The sequence below is a fragment of the Labrus bergylta genome, chromosome 19 (genome assembly GCF_963930695.1).
Source record: "Labrus bergylta chromosome 19, fLabBer1.1, whole genome shotgun sequence".
NCBI lineage: Eukaryota > Metazoa > Chordata > Actinopteri > Labriformes > Labridae > Labrus > Labrus bergylta.
Window position 1 is genome coordinate 452,155 of NC_089213.1, and position 16,100 is coordinate 468,254.

A 16,100-nucleotide genomic window follows, 5' to 3' on the forward strand; every position below is an offset into this window, starting at 1 on the left:
TTGCACCACTTTGGTTAACTGTCTTTCAAGTTCTTCAACCTCCCAATGTCATGTAAGATCTTACATTTCTTCTCTTTTGTCCACAGACCAACATATGTTCCCTCCTCATTAACCCCTGTCTCTAAGTGTGGAAACACTGGAATATCCCAAAGTGAGTAACTCGATTTGATATGAAGTGTAAATTAATAATTAGAGAGTTTGTCTAGACAAAAAATACAACCAAGTCTTCATCTGTGAAACAGCTTATTGGAACGCCTAAAATCCTCTGCTTCTTGGCTATTTCAAGAGCCCATATTTGAACAAAATCATCCTAGGGTTTTCATCTGATCGTCCTCCAATTGTTTCTGCATGTATTTGATACCTTGAAGATTAAAAGTTGTTAATAGTTTGAGTTTTCCTCAAAAGCGCGGGTCTGTGTCAGGGGGTCAAAGTTTGATGCTATTTTGACTTTTTACCAAAAAAATAAAACTGTTACAATGCTCATATGTATTAGTCAATTATCTGACAATTTCAGAGGTGTGATTGAAATTGCCGGCCTTGACACAATATATTTTTTTTATTCATCTTATAGTCATAGTGCCACTTATTGACATCAGAAAGTTACTTCTCAGGAGTTATAATGTTATTTTTGCTGCAACGTTGACAACATCTCCATCAAAATTGGTTTAGAACATCCGAAGACCTTCGGCATACAACCATGTAAAGCTCAAAGGCTGTGGTCATAGCGACCCATTGTTCACCAAGAAACAGGATTTTTTTTGAGAGGGTTTTTGGCCCAGTGGTAGAGTCAGATTGGTTTGGTATGACGTTGGCGAGTGGGCGTGGCTAGATGGCTCATGGGTGACACCTTTTTTAGCAATTTACAGGTTCTACATTTTAACAAACTTCTTCCAGGGACTTCATCTTATCCTACCAAGTTTTGGTTAGCTTAGTATAGACAACTTGAAGATTGTAAGTTATTAAAAAGCTTGAGTTGACTTCAGGAGGCATAGCCCTGTAAGAACATGTGATGTTTATTTTCCAATTTGCGATAAGACGTAGTAAAAAATCATATTTTCGCTAATCTATATTACTATGAAGTATGAGTACATACATCCTGAAACAGACTTTTTAATGCTCATTTTGTATTCAGTTAATCTGATATTGACATTTAAAAATATATGATTGTCTTGCAATTTATCGATGATTGTAGCAGCACGGGTTGGCAGTGTTTTGCTTAAGAAAACTGTGAAAAAAATGAATGTTGGCTGTGTCAGGTTAAACTAGAAAAACAACCAGGCTATATGCCTAACTGCCCTTAGCATAGGCTAGCACTGCTAAAGGTAGCCACACTCAACCATAACCATATTGATATTGTTACAATTATTGTTGTGACAAGCATGTCTCTAAATAACAGAGTGTAAACCAGAATTTCCCTCAGGGATTAATAAAGTGTATCATAATTGTGCACACTAGACCATTTTCTAAGAGTTTTCTAACCTTTAGACTTAATTCAAATTTCCGGTTAACCAACGAGTAAATGAGGGGCTACGAACATCCCATATCTTATCATGTAATTATCTCACTAGATCTGAGTTAGTTTAGACTCGCCAACCTGTAGACAAACATTACATTAAAATACAATTATATCTGCATCATAATGGCTTCATGGGGTAAACTAAAATGTTTACATCTCCAAATGAAGAACTTTGTCTACATTTAAAATTACTTTGATGAAATATTTTTAAAAAACTGGTCACACAAGTACAGTACCTTGCGGGTGTATTCTTAAGAATACCAGAGTATTTAGAATGATGACTTGGATTCAGAATTTGTGGGTGAGTAATCAATGGCATGATGGAGATCACAAAATCAGAGGTGAAGGTGAGTCAATGTTTGTTTTAATGGAATTGAGGCAGTCATGTTATGAACTGAATACTCAGTGTATTTGTGTATCCTGAGCAGCAATCTGTAAATATTTGTTGCACAAAGAGTTCTCAGAAAACTAAACACAGCACACCCTGGATTCTCCTTTTCTCTCAAAGTGAGACACAGGTGGAGTAAACTGTCACCTACACCCCCCCCCCCCCCCCCCCAGAAATCCAGAAAAAGAAAAGCAAATCAACAGATTACCCCTTTGTGTACATAGTTGAAAATCCAATACCAATTGGAACTGTGCCTTGAGCAGCTTCTATAAAAGCTGGATGATGGCTCTGTGAGGGCCAGTTATTCAGCTTGGAGAAAAGCTTCCTACCTTGTGTTTTCATTGAGCGATACTCTGAAGCTAACCATCTGTATCATCATGAATCTGTGGTTCAGCAGTCTTTTCCTGGTGGTTGGGTTTTTCATGAGCAGCTCAGCTCAGTCAGTTGAAGAATGCAGGCCTCTGGTCACACCTCTTCCTACTTTTGAACCGGTAAGACTCCTCTGCTTCTTAATGGATCTTTAGGTGATTATTAGTATTAACGATTAAAGTAGTACACAGATCTTTGAATCTCGTTTCAGTTTCTTCCTCCTTTTCTTTAGTATAAGGATCAGCAACAACTTAACACTTAAAGACAAATTCTCTGCAAATTCTTAAAAGCCATGGTTAACAACCTTCCCTTTCAGTCACTCAGTTAAAAATATGGTGACTGATTTCCAATGTGACTACCTCAGCATAATGTTTGTTCATGGGATGTCAAAATTGGGACCTTTTGGGGTTCTCAGGGATATTTTCTTCACCCGATGTTTTATGAATAAAAACACATATTTGAGAAATATTCATATTATAAATGTTAAGAATCTGGAGCTTCTGAAACAAAGGAGCAGAAGAAGCACAGGACTCTGATCGGGTTGCCAGACTGACAAAGTGTTTCTGGAGGAGCAGAATTCTATGACTCAATCTTATTGGTATATTCTTGTTCTCCTCTGATTCCAGTCTTTAACTTGAACTTTAAGTAGTACTTGAAGCTTTTAGTCACTTTCACAACCTTTTAAGACAGTTCTCCCAGATAGATCTGTTATCATAAATTCGGTACTGTGCCTGTACCCTACATTTCTAAACCTAAATAATCAAATTCAAAATTTTGTATACTGAATATGAGCTTCTGCACCTGGTGGAAAAAGATTAAAATCATAAAATATGAACAATATGATCAAAGACTTTTGGTACCCAGTGCTACACCTTTATTCAATTGGTGCCAAAAAACACTTAGATTGTCTGTTCAGCTCCGCTTACTTTTAGTAAAGATATTTGTTTCTACTTCACTGACTTCTTGTTTGTCTGCAGAGTTATGGAAAGTGGATCTTCATCATGGGTTGGATTGATAGTGAACCATTTAAAGTATTGTTCAGATCAGCAAAGAGCCAGTGGATTGATTTCCGTCAGACACCGGGATACCCCAAGGAACTTGTTGAGGATATTGGGATCAGGCAGTGAGTATAAGCAGTGCAACGTTTATATACTGTGACCAGTGCCGGTGCATAAGCTGTATGCACGAGACCGCTACGATCTCTGTGCACGTAGTTTAACTGCTGCTTTATGTTTCCTGTTCTCCATTATGTTCTTCTCCACTTTGAGTATGGTCTTTTTACATGTTCTTTTGTAATATTAAGTAACAAAGAGTAAGGTCTCTTAACCAGCTTTTTGGAAAGTGTTTCGAGATAACACTTGTAATGAATTGGCGCTATAGAAGTTCAAGTTCAAGTTCAAGTTCAAGTTATCTTTATTAGTCAAATGCACAACATAACAGGCAAAGCAGTCATAGCTGGCAATGACTGAGAGTAACGACATACAGTGCAATTAAGAACCAAAAGTTTAAATAAAACTAGACTAGAACTAGAACTATAAAAAAAAGAAAAAAACAACTAGAACTAGAATATATGTACAAATAAAGATTCATTGTTTGATTTTGTTCGTATTGTGATTCTGTTGATATAAAGACAAAATTCTTATTATGGCACCTTTTAGCAGCTGTATATTAACAGTCGGGTCGGGAGAGTTTCAGGAACCGTAGTGCAGAATTTCTGCAGCTCAAATGTGAAAATGTCTTATTTTACATCAATCTCTTGTAGTGTTAGTTTATAGAATGAACCAACTTTGTTACACTATTGTGTGAATGTTCCAGTCCTAAACAGGGTTTTTCCAATTTGTTCTTCAACCTCCAAAATACATGTTTGAACTTCCCTTATATTCTTTATTTTTTCACAGTCCTACATCTTGCAAGTATGGATCATCCCCTGTAACTCTTCATATGAACACTGCAGTAACTGACAGTAAGTCACCTGATTAGATATGATACTTTAGCTTGTCAGTGTTAGTTCCGTGCGTCAATGAGTCCGGCTTTGTCCAAAAAAAAGTACAACTGATATATAAATGAAACAGCTTATTGTGACCCATATTTACTTTATAGTTGAGTGACCAACTCCTATTGTCGTAGTTGTTATCTTAGGTAAGAGAAAGAAGCTATTATGTAAGGAATTTAATTGCCAAAACCAACCCATACCCCGTCCTTTCTTCCAAATTCCTAACAAAAGTTAGACCATTTCACAACATCGAACAAAACTTCGGCCCGTTTGTTTGGAAAATGTGTAGGTATGAGGACTTGTTACCTTTCACATAGTTTTGGAAAACTCTCCCAGAGGCCATAAAAGTGGGTTGGAACAAAGATATTCAGTACCCAGTAACCTGATTCCTCATATATACTGTCCTGTTGCCTTTAGATACCTATAGGTTTCAGTGTACATCAGACATTTTATGAATCAGCAATGGATAAGAGACACTACAATGAATTTTAAACTCTGACTGTTGTCGACCTTCATTTTAGTGTTGGAGCCAACTCAACAGTGAATGCCTCAGATAATGGTGTTGTAATTTTATTGTATTATTTTACTCTGTTTTTCTATTCAGAGACAAACTTCAGCTGCACATATCACTCTCTTCCAACCTGTGAGGGATGTCTGCTGTATACCGTCAACAGCAGAAACAACAACAATTTACTTCCAACTATGAACATCATCAATCCCACAACCATTCATGAGGTCAAAGGCTATCGAGCTTTTTACCTGATGGGTAGGAAAACCAAAAGAGCAAATACCTCCTTCTATATCCAAAACATTTTTTATATTAATTTTCTTTTCTTTTTTGTGTGTTTCCAGCTAAAGAAAACCACGTCAAGCACTATGAACTGGTACGTACCATGAAGCAGGCGAGGTGTCTTGGCTTCACAGGAGAACCAGACTTCATCTATGACCCAGTGAATAGTGAGTAACCTTCAAACTTGTCCAATTGATTAATGAAATTGAGATCTGTGATTTCAGACATAACTAAATTATTTTATTGTCTTTCTCTTTACAGCGTTGTGTAATAAAGGAAAAGAAAAATGAAGACAATAGAAGCCCATCTTAAGCTGAACTTAACTGAAATGTTGGAAGTAAAGAAAGTGTCTTAAAACATTACATTTGTGGATTGTGTTTTGTTTAATCTCATGAATACAAAATGGGTGGGGATGAAGGGCTATCAGTATGGATGCTCTTTAAGGTTAAAAGGACAGGTGCATGCAGGTTTGGTACCAGCCACAAGAAGTTAGCTATTGTGCAGCAGAAACACAGTTAATAGAGCTCTTCAACAATACAAGGCAGGGTTGTCACACTCGGGTGGGGTAGGGGTCTGATTTGTTAATGATTGATTGATTGTGAGATTGTATTTTATTTACTACTTTATTTACTTTAATTTGTGTACATGACACAAGTGTTTCTTTAAATTATTTTGGGTTTAATTGATAACTAAAATCAATTAAATCAATCAATCTGGTCAGATCTAGTTTAGTTCATTAGTTTATTTTAATCAGGGACAGATTATGGTTTATGGACAGCTTGCCTGAACAACAGGCGGTAGGTTTAGAAATACTACAATCTCCATTTGAGGCAGACCATGAAGCTCTGCTTATGTGCTCAGAGAGAAGTTTCACAAAGCTCTTCAATGATGAGGGCGCAGCATCATGGATTATTTTATACACTAAGTGGACATCAGAATACAAAATGAATTTGTCAAAGCTTAGAATTTTATATTTATCAAGTATATCACATTGATGATACTGTTGTGGTTTCCTGTCCAGAATTTTAAGGGCTTGTTTATGTAGTGACCTTACGGGTTTTAAGACAGTCCTGTTTTCTTGAGACCAACATGATATAAATTAATGAAAGTAAGAAAAAATTAGTGAGTTCCTAATATCTCTAAAGTTTGCTATGTTATATTTTACTTCATGGCACATCTAGTAGGTGGTAACCTCATCACTGTGGATCGCCTCTTCCCCCAGTGTTATTTCAACACGTTGGTAACAAACAGAATAGTTCAGAACACCTAGAGATAACAGACAGAATTTTGCTTACACGTGGCATCATTGTTTTATTGCCATTATCTTCATTTGTCCTTTTGTATACAACTTCTGACTTTTTCTTAGGGTAAATAATTAGTTATTATTTGTCTATTTAGATACTAATGTGACATTTTGAATTAACTCGAATTGGTCATTGAAGCTGTTTTTAAGAAGCATTTTTCAAGATCTGAGATATATCAGACCCTTAAATCTCCTGCCAGCCAAAGCTGAACAGCTTATATCGACTGGTGCCCCAACTGTTAATACGAGAAAAGTTATGGTCAACTCTATAACTAAACATAGATAAACACTACATTTAATAGTGCCCCATGTTAATAGAAAAACGTCCATATACCTTAATATGCATTAAATTGACAAACAATAGCTTGTATAAAATACAAACTTATAAAGCATTATTAAATTCCAAACATTGTGATAACAGCCCAACCAACTTTTTCAACAATTCATGTGTGCTTAGTTTCATATAGTATATTGACTGGTGCCTGTGTGAGGCTCAATTATATTGTTTCAGCTGTTAATTGATAGACTTTCACAAACTTTGTCTTAAAATAAATAAAAAAACAATAGCTTAAACACAATAATAAAATCCCAAACATAGTGATAACAGCTTACCCATCTTTATTTCAGTTAGGCTTTTTATTCAACTATGTGTTTCTATCTATATTTATACTGTGAACATTTATTGGTTTCAATACGGCACTGTGCTTTAAATTCAGAGAGGCTATGTAGTTTATTTGCGACTAGTATATGAGCTCATGTGTTGCCCTATGCTGTTGAATCCACTAAGTTTAAATGTGCCACTGCATGAAAAACTTATACAAGTGTCCCTACTATCAAGCACTCAGACCTGGGACATGCCAAGAAGCAGGCGAGGTGTCTCGTGTAGCATGTGGGCTAATTTTTTTTAAATGTGGATTTCAGTCAAAGGTCTCTAGGAGCTCAGATGTGAATACCAACAAAATCCAAACACAGGTAAATTTAAATAATAAATTTATAATAAAAATTATTGTATTTCACATCAAAAATACTTCCAATATAACAAAACAATCACTTCAAACAACCAACATAAATATCCTTTTAATCAAAAAAACTCTTCTTGGGTCCATCAAAAAACCAAAGAAAAGGTCAATGTCTTTTGATCCGTGTTTGAATGTCTTTTTAGATCCTACCAACTTGTAGCAGGGTAGATCTCATAGGTTTTAGCACGCCATCTCCACGGTGTAAGGTTCATACACAAAAAACCTGACCTATAATAAAAAAGGTTGACATGTGCTCTTTTAGGAAGGTTGAAGACCAGTCGTGCTGCTGCATTTTGTATCATTTGCAGAGGTTTGATAGTGCATGTAGGAAGACCTGCCAGTAGAGAGTTGCAATAATTGATGCGTGATATCACAAGAGCCTGTACCAGGAGCTGTGTAGCGTGTTCTGACAGGTAAGCTCTGATCTTCCTGATGTTGTACAGGGCAAATCGAAATCGGCAATCGAGGCTACTTGAACCTTAAAAGTTAGCTGGTCATCAATCATGACACCCAGGTTCCGGGCAGACTTTGTGGGCATGAGTTTGGTTGTTCCAAGCTGGATTTTGATCTGTGGTTGCATAGAGGGACTGGCTGGGATGACAAGGTGCTCAGTTTTTGAAAGATTGAGTTGAAGGTGCCGTTCATTCATCCATTTAGAGATATCAGCAAGGCATGATGGGATTCTTGCAGAAGCTGTAACATCGTCTGGGGGCATGATAGGAAGAGGTGGGTATCATCAGCATAGCAGTGGTATGAGAAGCCATGAGAGTGGATTATTGAACCAAGTGAGCTTGTGTATATGGAGAAGAGAAGGGGACCAAGCACTGACCCTTGAGGTACCCCTGTGGATAAGTTGTGCGCTTTGGACACTTCTCCCTTCCACAACACTCTAAAGGATTGCCCAGAGAGGTAGGACACGAACCAGCAGAGGGCAGATCCTGAGATGCCAAGTTCAGAGAGGATAGGATAGGAGGATTTGATGGTTGACTGTGTCAAAGGCAGCAGACAGGTCTAGCAGTAATAGAACTGAGGACTGACCCGCAGCTCTGGCAGCTCATAGTGATTCTGTTACTGACAGTAGTGCAGTTTCAGTAGAGTGGCCCCGCTTAAAGCCTGACTGATTTGTGTCAAACAGATCGTTTCTGGACAGGAATTCAGAGACTTGCTTAAAGACTGTGCGCTCAAGTATTTTTGACAGAAAGGGCAGAAGAGAGACCGGTCTGTAGTTTTCAACCTGGGCTGGGTTTAGTGTAGGTTTTTTGAGCAGAGGGGTTTAACATGGGGCTCTATGGGGACTGACTCACTGCAGGAGACAGACTCTAGTGGACACTGGAGGAACTGCAGTTGTAAACATGTTTATTTTCACATGGGGCTCTATGGGGACTGACTCACTGCAGGAGACGGCCTCCTAGTGGACACTGGAGGAACTGAGGTCAGAAGCTCTTCAGTGTTGGCTTAATTTTTCAGCCGAGGAAATTGTTGCCTGGTGTATAAAAGATGAATTTAAAATGTGGTTATAAAAGTGTGAACAAGTAGTGAACAGGTGTTTTTGTTTTGTATTTATTAAAGTAAACCAGAAGGTAAAATGAAGCGTGAATTCACCGCAGATACTTTTATTGGTCTTAAATGAAAAACACTTCAGATGTTGTCAGTATCAACATCTGTCTGAGTCAAAACCACGCAAAGACAGGCTCTTTATCATCTGCATCAGGTAGTTCACACACCAGAGGAGGTGATAATTACTGCTCTCACACACACACACACACACACACACACACACACACACACTGTGATTATCTCGGCTCTTGTTACAGCTGCTGTGATGGTGCCTCCATGACACATGACTGCAGGATTTAACATTTACATCCTGCAGTAACACAGCTGTGTGTGTGTGTGTGTGTGTGTGTGTGTGTGTGTGTGTGTGTGTGTGTGTGTGTGTGTGTGTGTGTGTGTGTGTGTGTGTGTGTGTGTGTTGGGATAATTGAAGGTTTGCAGTGATTACATTGACTCCTCCTTCCTTTAAAAAACAACAACAACAGAGAATTGAGTTGTTTCAGTGGTATGAAGAACAAGAAAGGATCTATGAACAGATTTAGTTTTTATATTCAAACCTGAAAAACAATTAATTTGATACAGCAAGTGGACACACACAACACAAAAAAACTTCAAAAAGATGAAATTTTTTTATTAAAAATGGTACAAAACAACTGGTAAAAATGAATATTTGAAGCCTGAGTGACGTACCCCGTTTGTTCCTGCAGGGGGCGCTGGAGTCCCATCGATGGCGGTCTCCATGCTGGAAATGCTGTCTCAGTCTAACTTTCAGTCAACCTAACGACAGGCTGAGAGCTGGAGCTGAGGCGGGTTTTAAACCTCCTGACAAACCGTTACACCGCGCCCACCTGTCAATCAGGTCAGCTACACGCCTTATTGTGAATAACTCTTATCCTTCATCAAATCAAAACTGATGAGTCATCAAAACATTCACCCCCCGTACAGTGTGTGTCCATCCAGACATGAGCTAATCACACCTATTTGGTTTTTTGAACCAGGCTGTAAACATGTTCATCTCTGCTGTAAAAACAGGCTTTTTAGAATGGGTGTGTATGTGACTTCCTGTGCTTCTGCAGCCAGCCTCTAGTGGACACTCAAGGAACTGCAGGATTTTACACTTCAGCATCGGCTTCATTTTTCCACACCTGAAGTTACCGCTTATGAAGAGACAAAACAACTAAAAATAGACTCAAAAAACAGAATCACAACATGCAACTTCCATGTAAACAAAAAGGGACTCCTCTCTGTCCGTCACTAGGTCTTCCAGTTGCTCCCCCCCCCCCACCCCTCCACTCTTCATCATCACCTTCTTCCCCCAATGAGCTCGGGTCCATCGCTATAGCAACTGGTTACCACAGGCAACGAGACACAGCCAGCGCCAGGCAGCATCCTCCTCACATCCTTGTTGTCAGCGGCAGAGCGGAGAAATAGAGAAGGAGAGAGAGAGAGAGAGAAGGCGCGGAAGAGGAAACGCAGCAGAGGAAGACGCTTCTTCTTCTTTCTTCTTCTTCTTCTTCTTCTTTAAAACCGTCAAAATAAAGTAAAAAAAAAAAAAAAAAAAAAAAAAGCAAACGTCCAATCAGGCGGCTGTATTTTGTGAGAGGAGTTTTTTCTGCTTCGCCTTCTGAGAGGAGCGCAGAGGAGGAGAGGATGGTGACAACTTGTTCCTCCTGGAAAGTGCTGGAGTGCAGGTGGGGGACCCCGACGCTGCTGCAGGGTGAGTCCCAGCTGATCTTTACGTTTCATTTTTGCCCTGGATCTCGTCTGTCAGGGGTCCATGCTGTGAGGGTTCAGGGTGGTGCAGCGAGGTGAGCTCAGACCTGTGTTTGTGTGCGTGAGTGAAGGCGAGTGAAAAACTGCTTTTTCTGTTCATGGAGTCAAATCTCAAAACACTGTCTTTGAGATCCTTAAGGTTTATTTTACTACAGCTGAAGCAACCTGTTGTGTTCCTACAGACTGATCAGTTCATCATTATTTATTTTACTGAGAATCTTTTGAGCACAAAGTAACTGCATGGAACCAGTTTGAAGGTCTGAGCAGCAGTTAGACCGTCAGTGTTCCCTCCGTGTAAAGGTCAGGACGCTCAAAATGAAGCTGAATCACATCACAGTTTTTATTAGTTACGACAGGTTTGTTTACACACACAAAAAAATACAACTTCCAGGAGACACTTTTTGGTGTTTTCACACCTGCAACAAACTCCGGAAAACGTCCTGAAGATTTTGGGTTGAGCTGCATGTGTGAACGCAAACAGACAACTTTTTCCTGCCAGCCGAGCTCCTACTTAAAATATTCCTGGTGAAGGCACGGTGAGCTGATGTGAGAACGCAGAAGGAGATGTTCAGAGAAGATGAAACTGGAGCGCGTATGTGGGGGTGGGGTGGTGACGTTTGCATCCTGCAACCGGTGCATGACCACAGACTGTAAGCAAGCGCCCGGTGTGATCTCTGTGCATGTTATGAAACTGCTTCAGCATCATTCTCATCATTCTCTGCTCGTTTGTTTATATTGTGAATGTGTCATTAATATTAAAGCATAAATTGTCATGTGAGGTTTGACTCTGTTCCTTTCTTTTGGACTCTGTTGCTTTGTCCACCACTCCTGCGTCGTCCTGAGACTCTCCCTCCATCCCGTCCTGCACGGAGAGTCTCCCGCTGTGAAGTGCATGCGTGAACAAACAACGAAGATTTCAGGGGCAGGTTGCCTGAAATTTTCTGGAAATTTTCTAGAAATTTTCTGGAAATGTCCGTCAGTCTGCACAGAGACGATACTGGTGAACAGAGAAAACAAAATGAAGCAGTTCAATTATGTGCACAGAGATCACACCAGTCTGTGGTTGTGAGTGGGTTGCAAGACATACAGTATATACACTACACCGCTCCCCCCCCACACACACACACACACACACACACACATAAACAGCTTTTAAGAGCACATGATATTCTCACATCAGCTCACTCTGACTTCAGAAGGATATTTTTTCCTGGAGGCCGGCAGGAAAAACTCCTGAATGAAGTTGAAATGTAAGTTCAGCTGTTTGCATTCACACAGCTCAACGTGATCGTTTCAGGAAGCTTTCAGGAGTTGTGTGCATGTGTGAAATCCACAATAAAGATGTTTTGGCTGAATTTAGAAAATATGTGTGAAGTGCCCCCCGCACTGATCCACAACCTCTCCATCCCAGCTCTGATGTTTATTTGTATTTTGAAGAGAGAGATGGAGGGTTTCAGTCGGACTCCCTCTACATTGGTGTAGTTGTTGTTCATCTGTTATTGTAGAGTTTTTCCTCTGACCCCCGTGTTGTTATCCTCAGACGAGTCGTGTGTATTCTTAAATGTTTCATGAAATGTGTTCTCGTGCAGAGTCTCAGCCGTTTTAAGTGCCAGAGCTCGCCTCCCACGTGCAAATGTTCCACAGAAACAACTTCCCTCCGACACTGCATCGCTTATTCCATCACTTTGCACTTTTGTCCGTTTCTGTACTCTGAACTTTACAGTCTGCTGTGTTTGGTTCTGCTCCTGTGTGCACCGTGACGCAGCTTAAACTGATACATCTTCAGCTGAGGAACTCAAACAGGGGGATAGGAAACCTCTGTGCAGGTCCAGACTATACACAACACATGCAGAAAGTGATAAAAGAAGAAAATGATAAGTACTTCAAAAAGGTATAAGACGTCCTCCTTCATCTGATTTAATAACATTATTCAATGTTATGATTGTGCACACGTGTATTTAAATATCTGATAATCACAGAGCACATTGAGTTACTGCAGGACAGGAGAGCACCTCACCACATTTACTCACTATAACTTATATTAAACTATATTTATATCTGGATTAGGACTTTTTATTAAATCCCAGAGCAGCCATACAGAACAAAAGCACAACAAGACTCAACTACATCCCTACAAACTCCAGATTATCCCTGTATCTGACCTTTGAACTCTCACAAATGTATACACTTGTTCTTAAAACTTCACATTAACCAACAAAATATATAAAAATAATCTGATCATCTGAAGGTTTAACACTACTGTGATAAATAAATAAAGTCCTGCGTGTCTCCCAATGCTCTGTCATGGGCTCAAACAAGCGGAGTTAACTTCCCCTTTCATTCACAACCTGTCTGAGTCAATGTGACCGAGTTACTAGAGTCGTCGATGCTCAGGCTGAATTCCTATTGGCTGAGACAGAGGTGGAAGTCAGCGATCTTTTTTCTCCTCACCTCATTTCACCCTCAGAGCTCGAAACACGCAGATTCTCAAGAAGTTGATGAGAAACATAAATGTTTGAAGTTGGACGAAGCTGAAGACTTCACAGGTCACAATGAAGACTCTGGTGTTTGTGTCTCTCGTGGGATTATTCCTCCACGACACGACGGCAGGTGAGTTCAGATTCATTGAAGACGATTTAATGGAAAGAGGGAAATGTCGCATGTCTTTATAAGGGTGGTTCTTTGACTACAAACACTGGATCCCACAGTTGTGCTAAATAAAGACGTTTTTAAAGATCAGGTTTCTCCCTTGCCTGACAGTGGTTTGGTCCACTGCTGAACCCCCCCCCCCCCCCCCCCCCCCCCCCCAATAGTGAAGTGAGATATCCGCTCTTGCTTTGGCAGTTTGGCAGGAAGTGAACAGAGACAATGGAGCACATGTCTAATATGGAGGTTATTGTCAGTTTCACGAGCTGCCTTTGAAGAAAGAACAAGTAAATGTTGCTTGAACAGATATTATTTTTATTGTATATAATTTCCAAACACGCTGTACCTCCATGGAAGTTTGTAGGAGGAAAGATTTTTTTAAGTTAAGTTGTATTTTGTAAGCATTTATGGGGTAGACCCTAAAATGTAAAGCTAGCTCGCAGTTTTTCACAAAATACTGTAAAAATGTCATTTCCATCATCGTTATTTCTGTCACATTTCCTACTGCTGGAAATGACATTTATGCTGTTGTACTGACATTATGAACTGTACAAATAAATAGCATTAAAAGTATGTTTACAGATTAATTTATGTGTATCAACTCACATTTTGCATTTCAACAGAAGTATTTCAGATAATCGTGTTTATTGTTTTCAAATTAAGATTTTCTACATCAACGTACATAAATTGTCATTTCCACAACACCCTGTCATTTCCATCACTGCACACATTATTGGAAAATATTCCAAAAGTTCTAATTATATATTAAAAAATTCTCCACAATTTGTTAGATGATACTCTACTAAATGTAATTGTATAATTTATTTATTTCAAAACACATTTTACAGAATCCAACATTAGACTTCATATTGAGGTTAATGTGCGTTAAGCCATTTGACCCCTTGTGACATTTAATTAATTTAATTTACAAATGTATAAAAATTGTAAAATGTTATAAAATTGCAGAACTAGTTCTGAAATAGTCATATATTTATTTAGGGGTGTCATGTGTCACGTATTTTTTAGACAAAATGTCGTTTGTTTAGATGTGATAGAAATGACATTAGTTCATTAAGGGTCAGATAATATGTCAAGAATGACCAAATGATGTTGTGATGGCAGTTCAACCACTCTTGTATCTTAAAACTATGAAAATTAGATAATCTTATGGGACTTTGATAAGTGTGATTTAGTTTTTTCTACAAGTACACAGGGCCAAAAGTGCACCTAGTTGAAGAAACACCCATAAACTGTTGGTAGAAATGAAAGCTTCATTTGATGTTTGTTCTCAGGACTGAAGCAGCTTGTTGAAATGTGAAAAGTGAACATTTAATTTGACGTTAGTAAATCCTGTTTGTTCACGTCCTCACACCCTGATACTTACAAGAAAAGTGTTGTTGTGAGAAAGGCTATAAAAAGTGTCTGCTAGTTATCTTTTCCAAAAGACAAGCCGAGAAATGATGAAGGCCCGGTTCATATGAACAGGACCATGAATGTTAAAATAGCAGCATAACTACAGTGAACACAGCAGATAGACTCTGATTCAGAAAGAAAAAGGAACTAAATGCCTTCAAAGTGTTTCACCTCTAAAACCATTAACAGAGCATTTAAATGGACTCTTTAAGTCCTTCATGACACTTTAATGTTAGAAAAAGTGTTTTGTTATTAATGTAGTATAATTAATGTGGTATAAATACTTATTTCACTTGAATGAATTGTGATAATTAACATATAATCAGAGTGTCACAGTCATTAAAGTTCATTTTGTGAGGATCAAACTCAAATATGTGCTCAAAGAATCAGAAACATAATCAACCTCCTGACCCTCAAAATGAAGTTAATCTCGGTTTATTGTTTTACCTCTGAATATTTGTATATGAAATATGAATAAGCTCAAAGCTATTCCACAGATGATCTTCATCTTTTACATGTTTGTTTGTTGTTTAGTTGAGATCACATAAACCCTGAAGCTCCAACATTTCATTGAAGTCAAACATCAGACTGTTTAGTGGATCTAGAAACACATATCTGCTGATGTGAGCTTATTGCACATATTTAGTTTTCTGTGCTTATGTTGGCCGATAAGTGACAGAAAACAGTGAAGCAGCTTGAACATCATTTAGAAACAGAGTCTGCATTACAGAGTTTGTCCACCAGAGGGCAGTCACGACTTTATTCTCAAACTGAAACGTCACAGCTCAGTTTGTGTTTCCCACACAAAAAGAAATAAATGGTTTTAATCTGTGAAAGTCAAAAAAACATCCACAGCAGCCTCAACAATTCAGCATTAATAAGACTACAAAGTTTGTAGACTTTATTCAAAGTGGTTACATTTATTCCTGCACAGATTTATCTAAAAGCTTTTTTGTTCTGAGCAGTGCATATTTTTCTAAAGAGCAGATTAAAAACAGAACAATGATCGACAACATGCAGGATTCAGAAATGATCTGTCATTTAGTTGAAGTTTTTTAGTTGAGTTTTTTCTAATTGAGTTTTTCTGCGCTGGCTGATTGTGCAGCTCCACTCAGTCTACACAGCTTCTTAAACTGTGCTCCATATACTGTTCAATAGTTTTTCTTTGTTGCTGTCCTCCAACACTGTCCTTTCAAAACTCAAATAATAAAACCCGCCTACGTGAGGACTAGTCATGAGATGTCAAGAAGTCAATAAAAAATCCACTTAATGAAACATATCTGTCAATGAAAGTCAGGGGCATGACTGCATCACTTGAATATTTGACTTGTTGAAT

General features: G+C 38.6%; 3 protein-coding genes and 1 long non-coding RNA gene across 5 annotated transcripts in view; 3 read left to right on the top strand and 1 right to left on the bottom strand.

Moving 5' to 3' along the window:
* The first annotated feature begins 2,086 nt into the window (after positions 1 to 2,086).
* LOC110003780 (uncharacterized) lies at positions 2,087 to 5,418 on the top strand. The gene is made up of 6 exons (XM_020627610.3): positions 2,087 to 2,395; positions 3,251 to 3,396; positions 4,172 to 4,236; positions 4,871 to 5,032; positions 5,119 to 5,223; positions 5,318 to 5,418. The coding sequence occupies exons 1-6, from the start codon at positions 2,282 to 2,284 to the stop codon at positions 5,344 to 5,346; spliced, it is 621 nt and encodes a 206-aa protein (XP_020483266.1). The 5' UTR covers positions 2,087 to 2,281; the 3' UTR covers positions 5,347 to 5,418.
* Positions 5,419 to 11,031: 5,613 nt separating this feature from the next.
* LOC136177090 (uncharacterized) lies at positions 11,032 to 13,288 on the bottom strand. The gene is made up of 2 exons (XR_010664749.1): positions 13,157 to 13,288; positions 11,032 to 11,702 (listed from the first exon to the last, which is right to left on the bottom strand). It is a non-coding gene; the product is annotated as an uncharacterized lncRNA (long non-coding RNA).
* The window catches only part of LOC114919753 (major histocompatibility complex class I-related gene protein-like), a 78,273-nt gene continuing 75,315 nt past the window's right edge, over positions 13,143 to 16,100 (top strand). For both annotated transcript variants that reach the window (XR_010664740.1, XM_065948128.1), the window contains exon 1: positions 13,143 to 13,315. Coding sequence is in view for 1 of the 2 variants with exons in the window: in XM_065948128.1 (XP_065804200.1) it covers positions 13,258 to 13,315 (58 nt within the window). In the remaining variant the exon portion in view is untranslated. The remainder of the gene's footprint in view (positions 13,316 to 16,100) is intronic.
* Positions 13,167 to 16,100, top strand: part of LOC109975840 (major histocompatibility complex class I-related gene protein-like) — a 36,993-nt gene continuing 34,059 nt past the window's right edge. The window contains exon 1 of the mRNA XM_065948103.1: positions 13,167 to 13,204. The gene's annotated coding sequence lies outside the window, so the exon portion shown is untranslated. The remainder of the gene's footprint in view (positions 13,205 to 16,100) is intronic.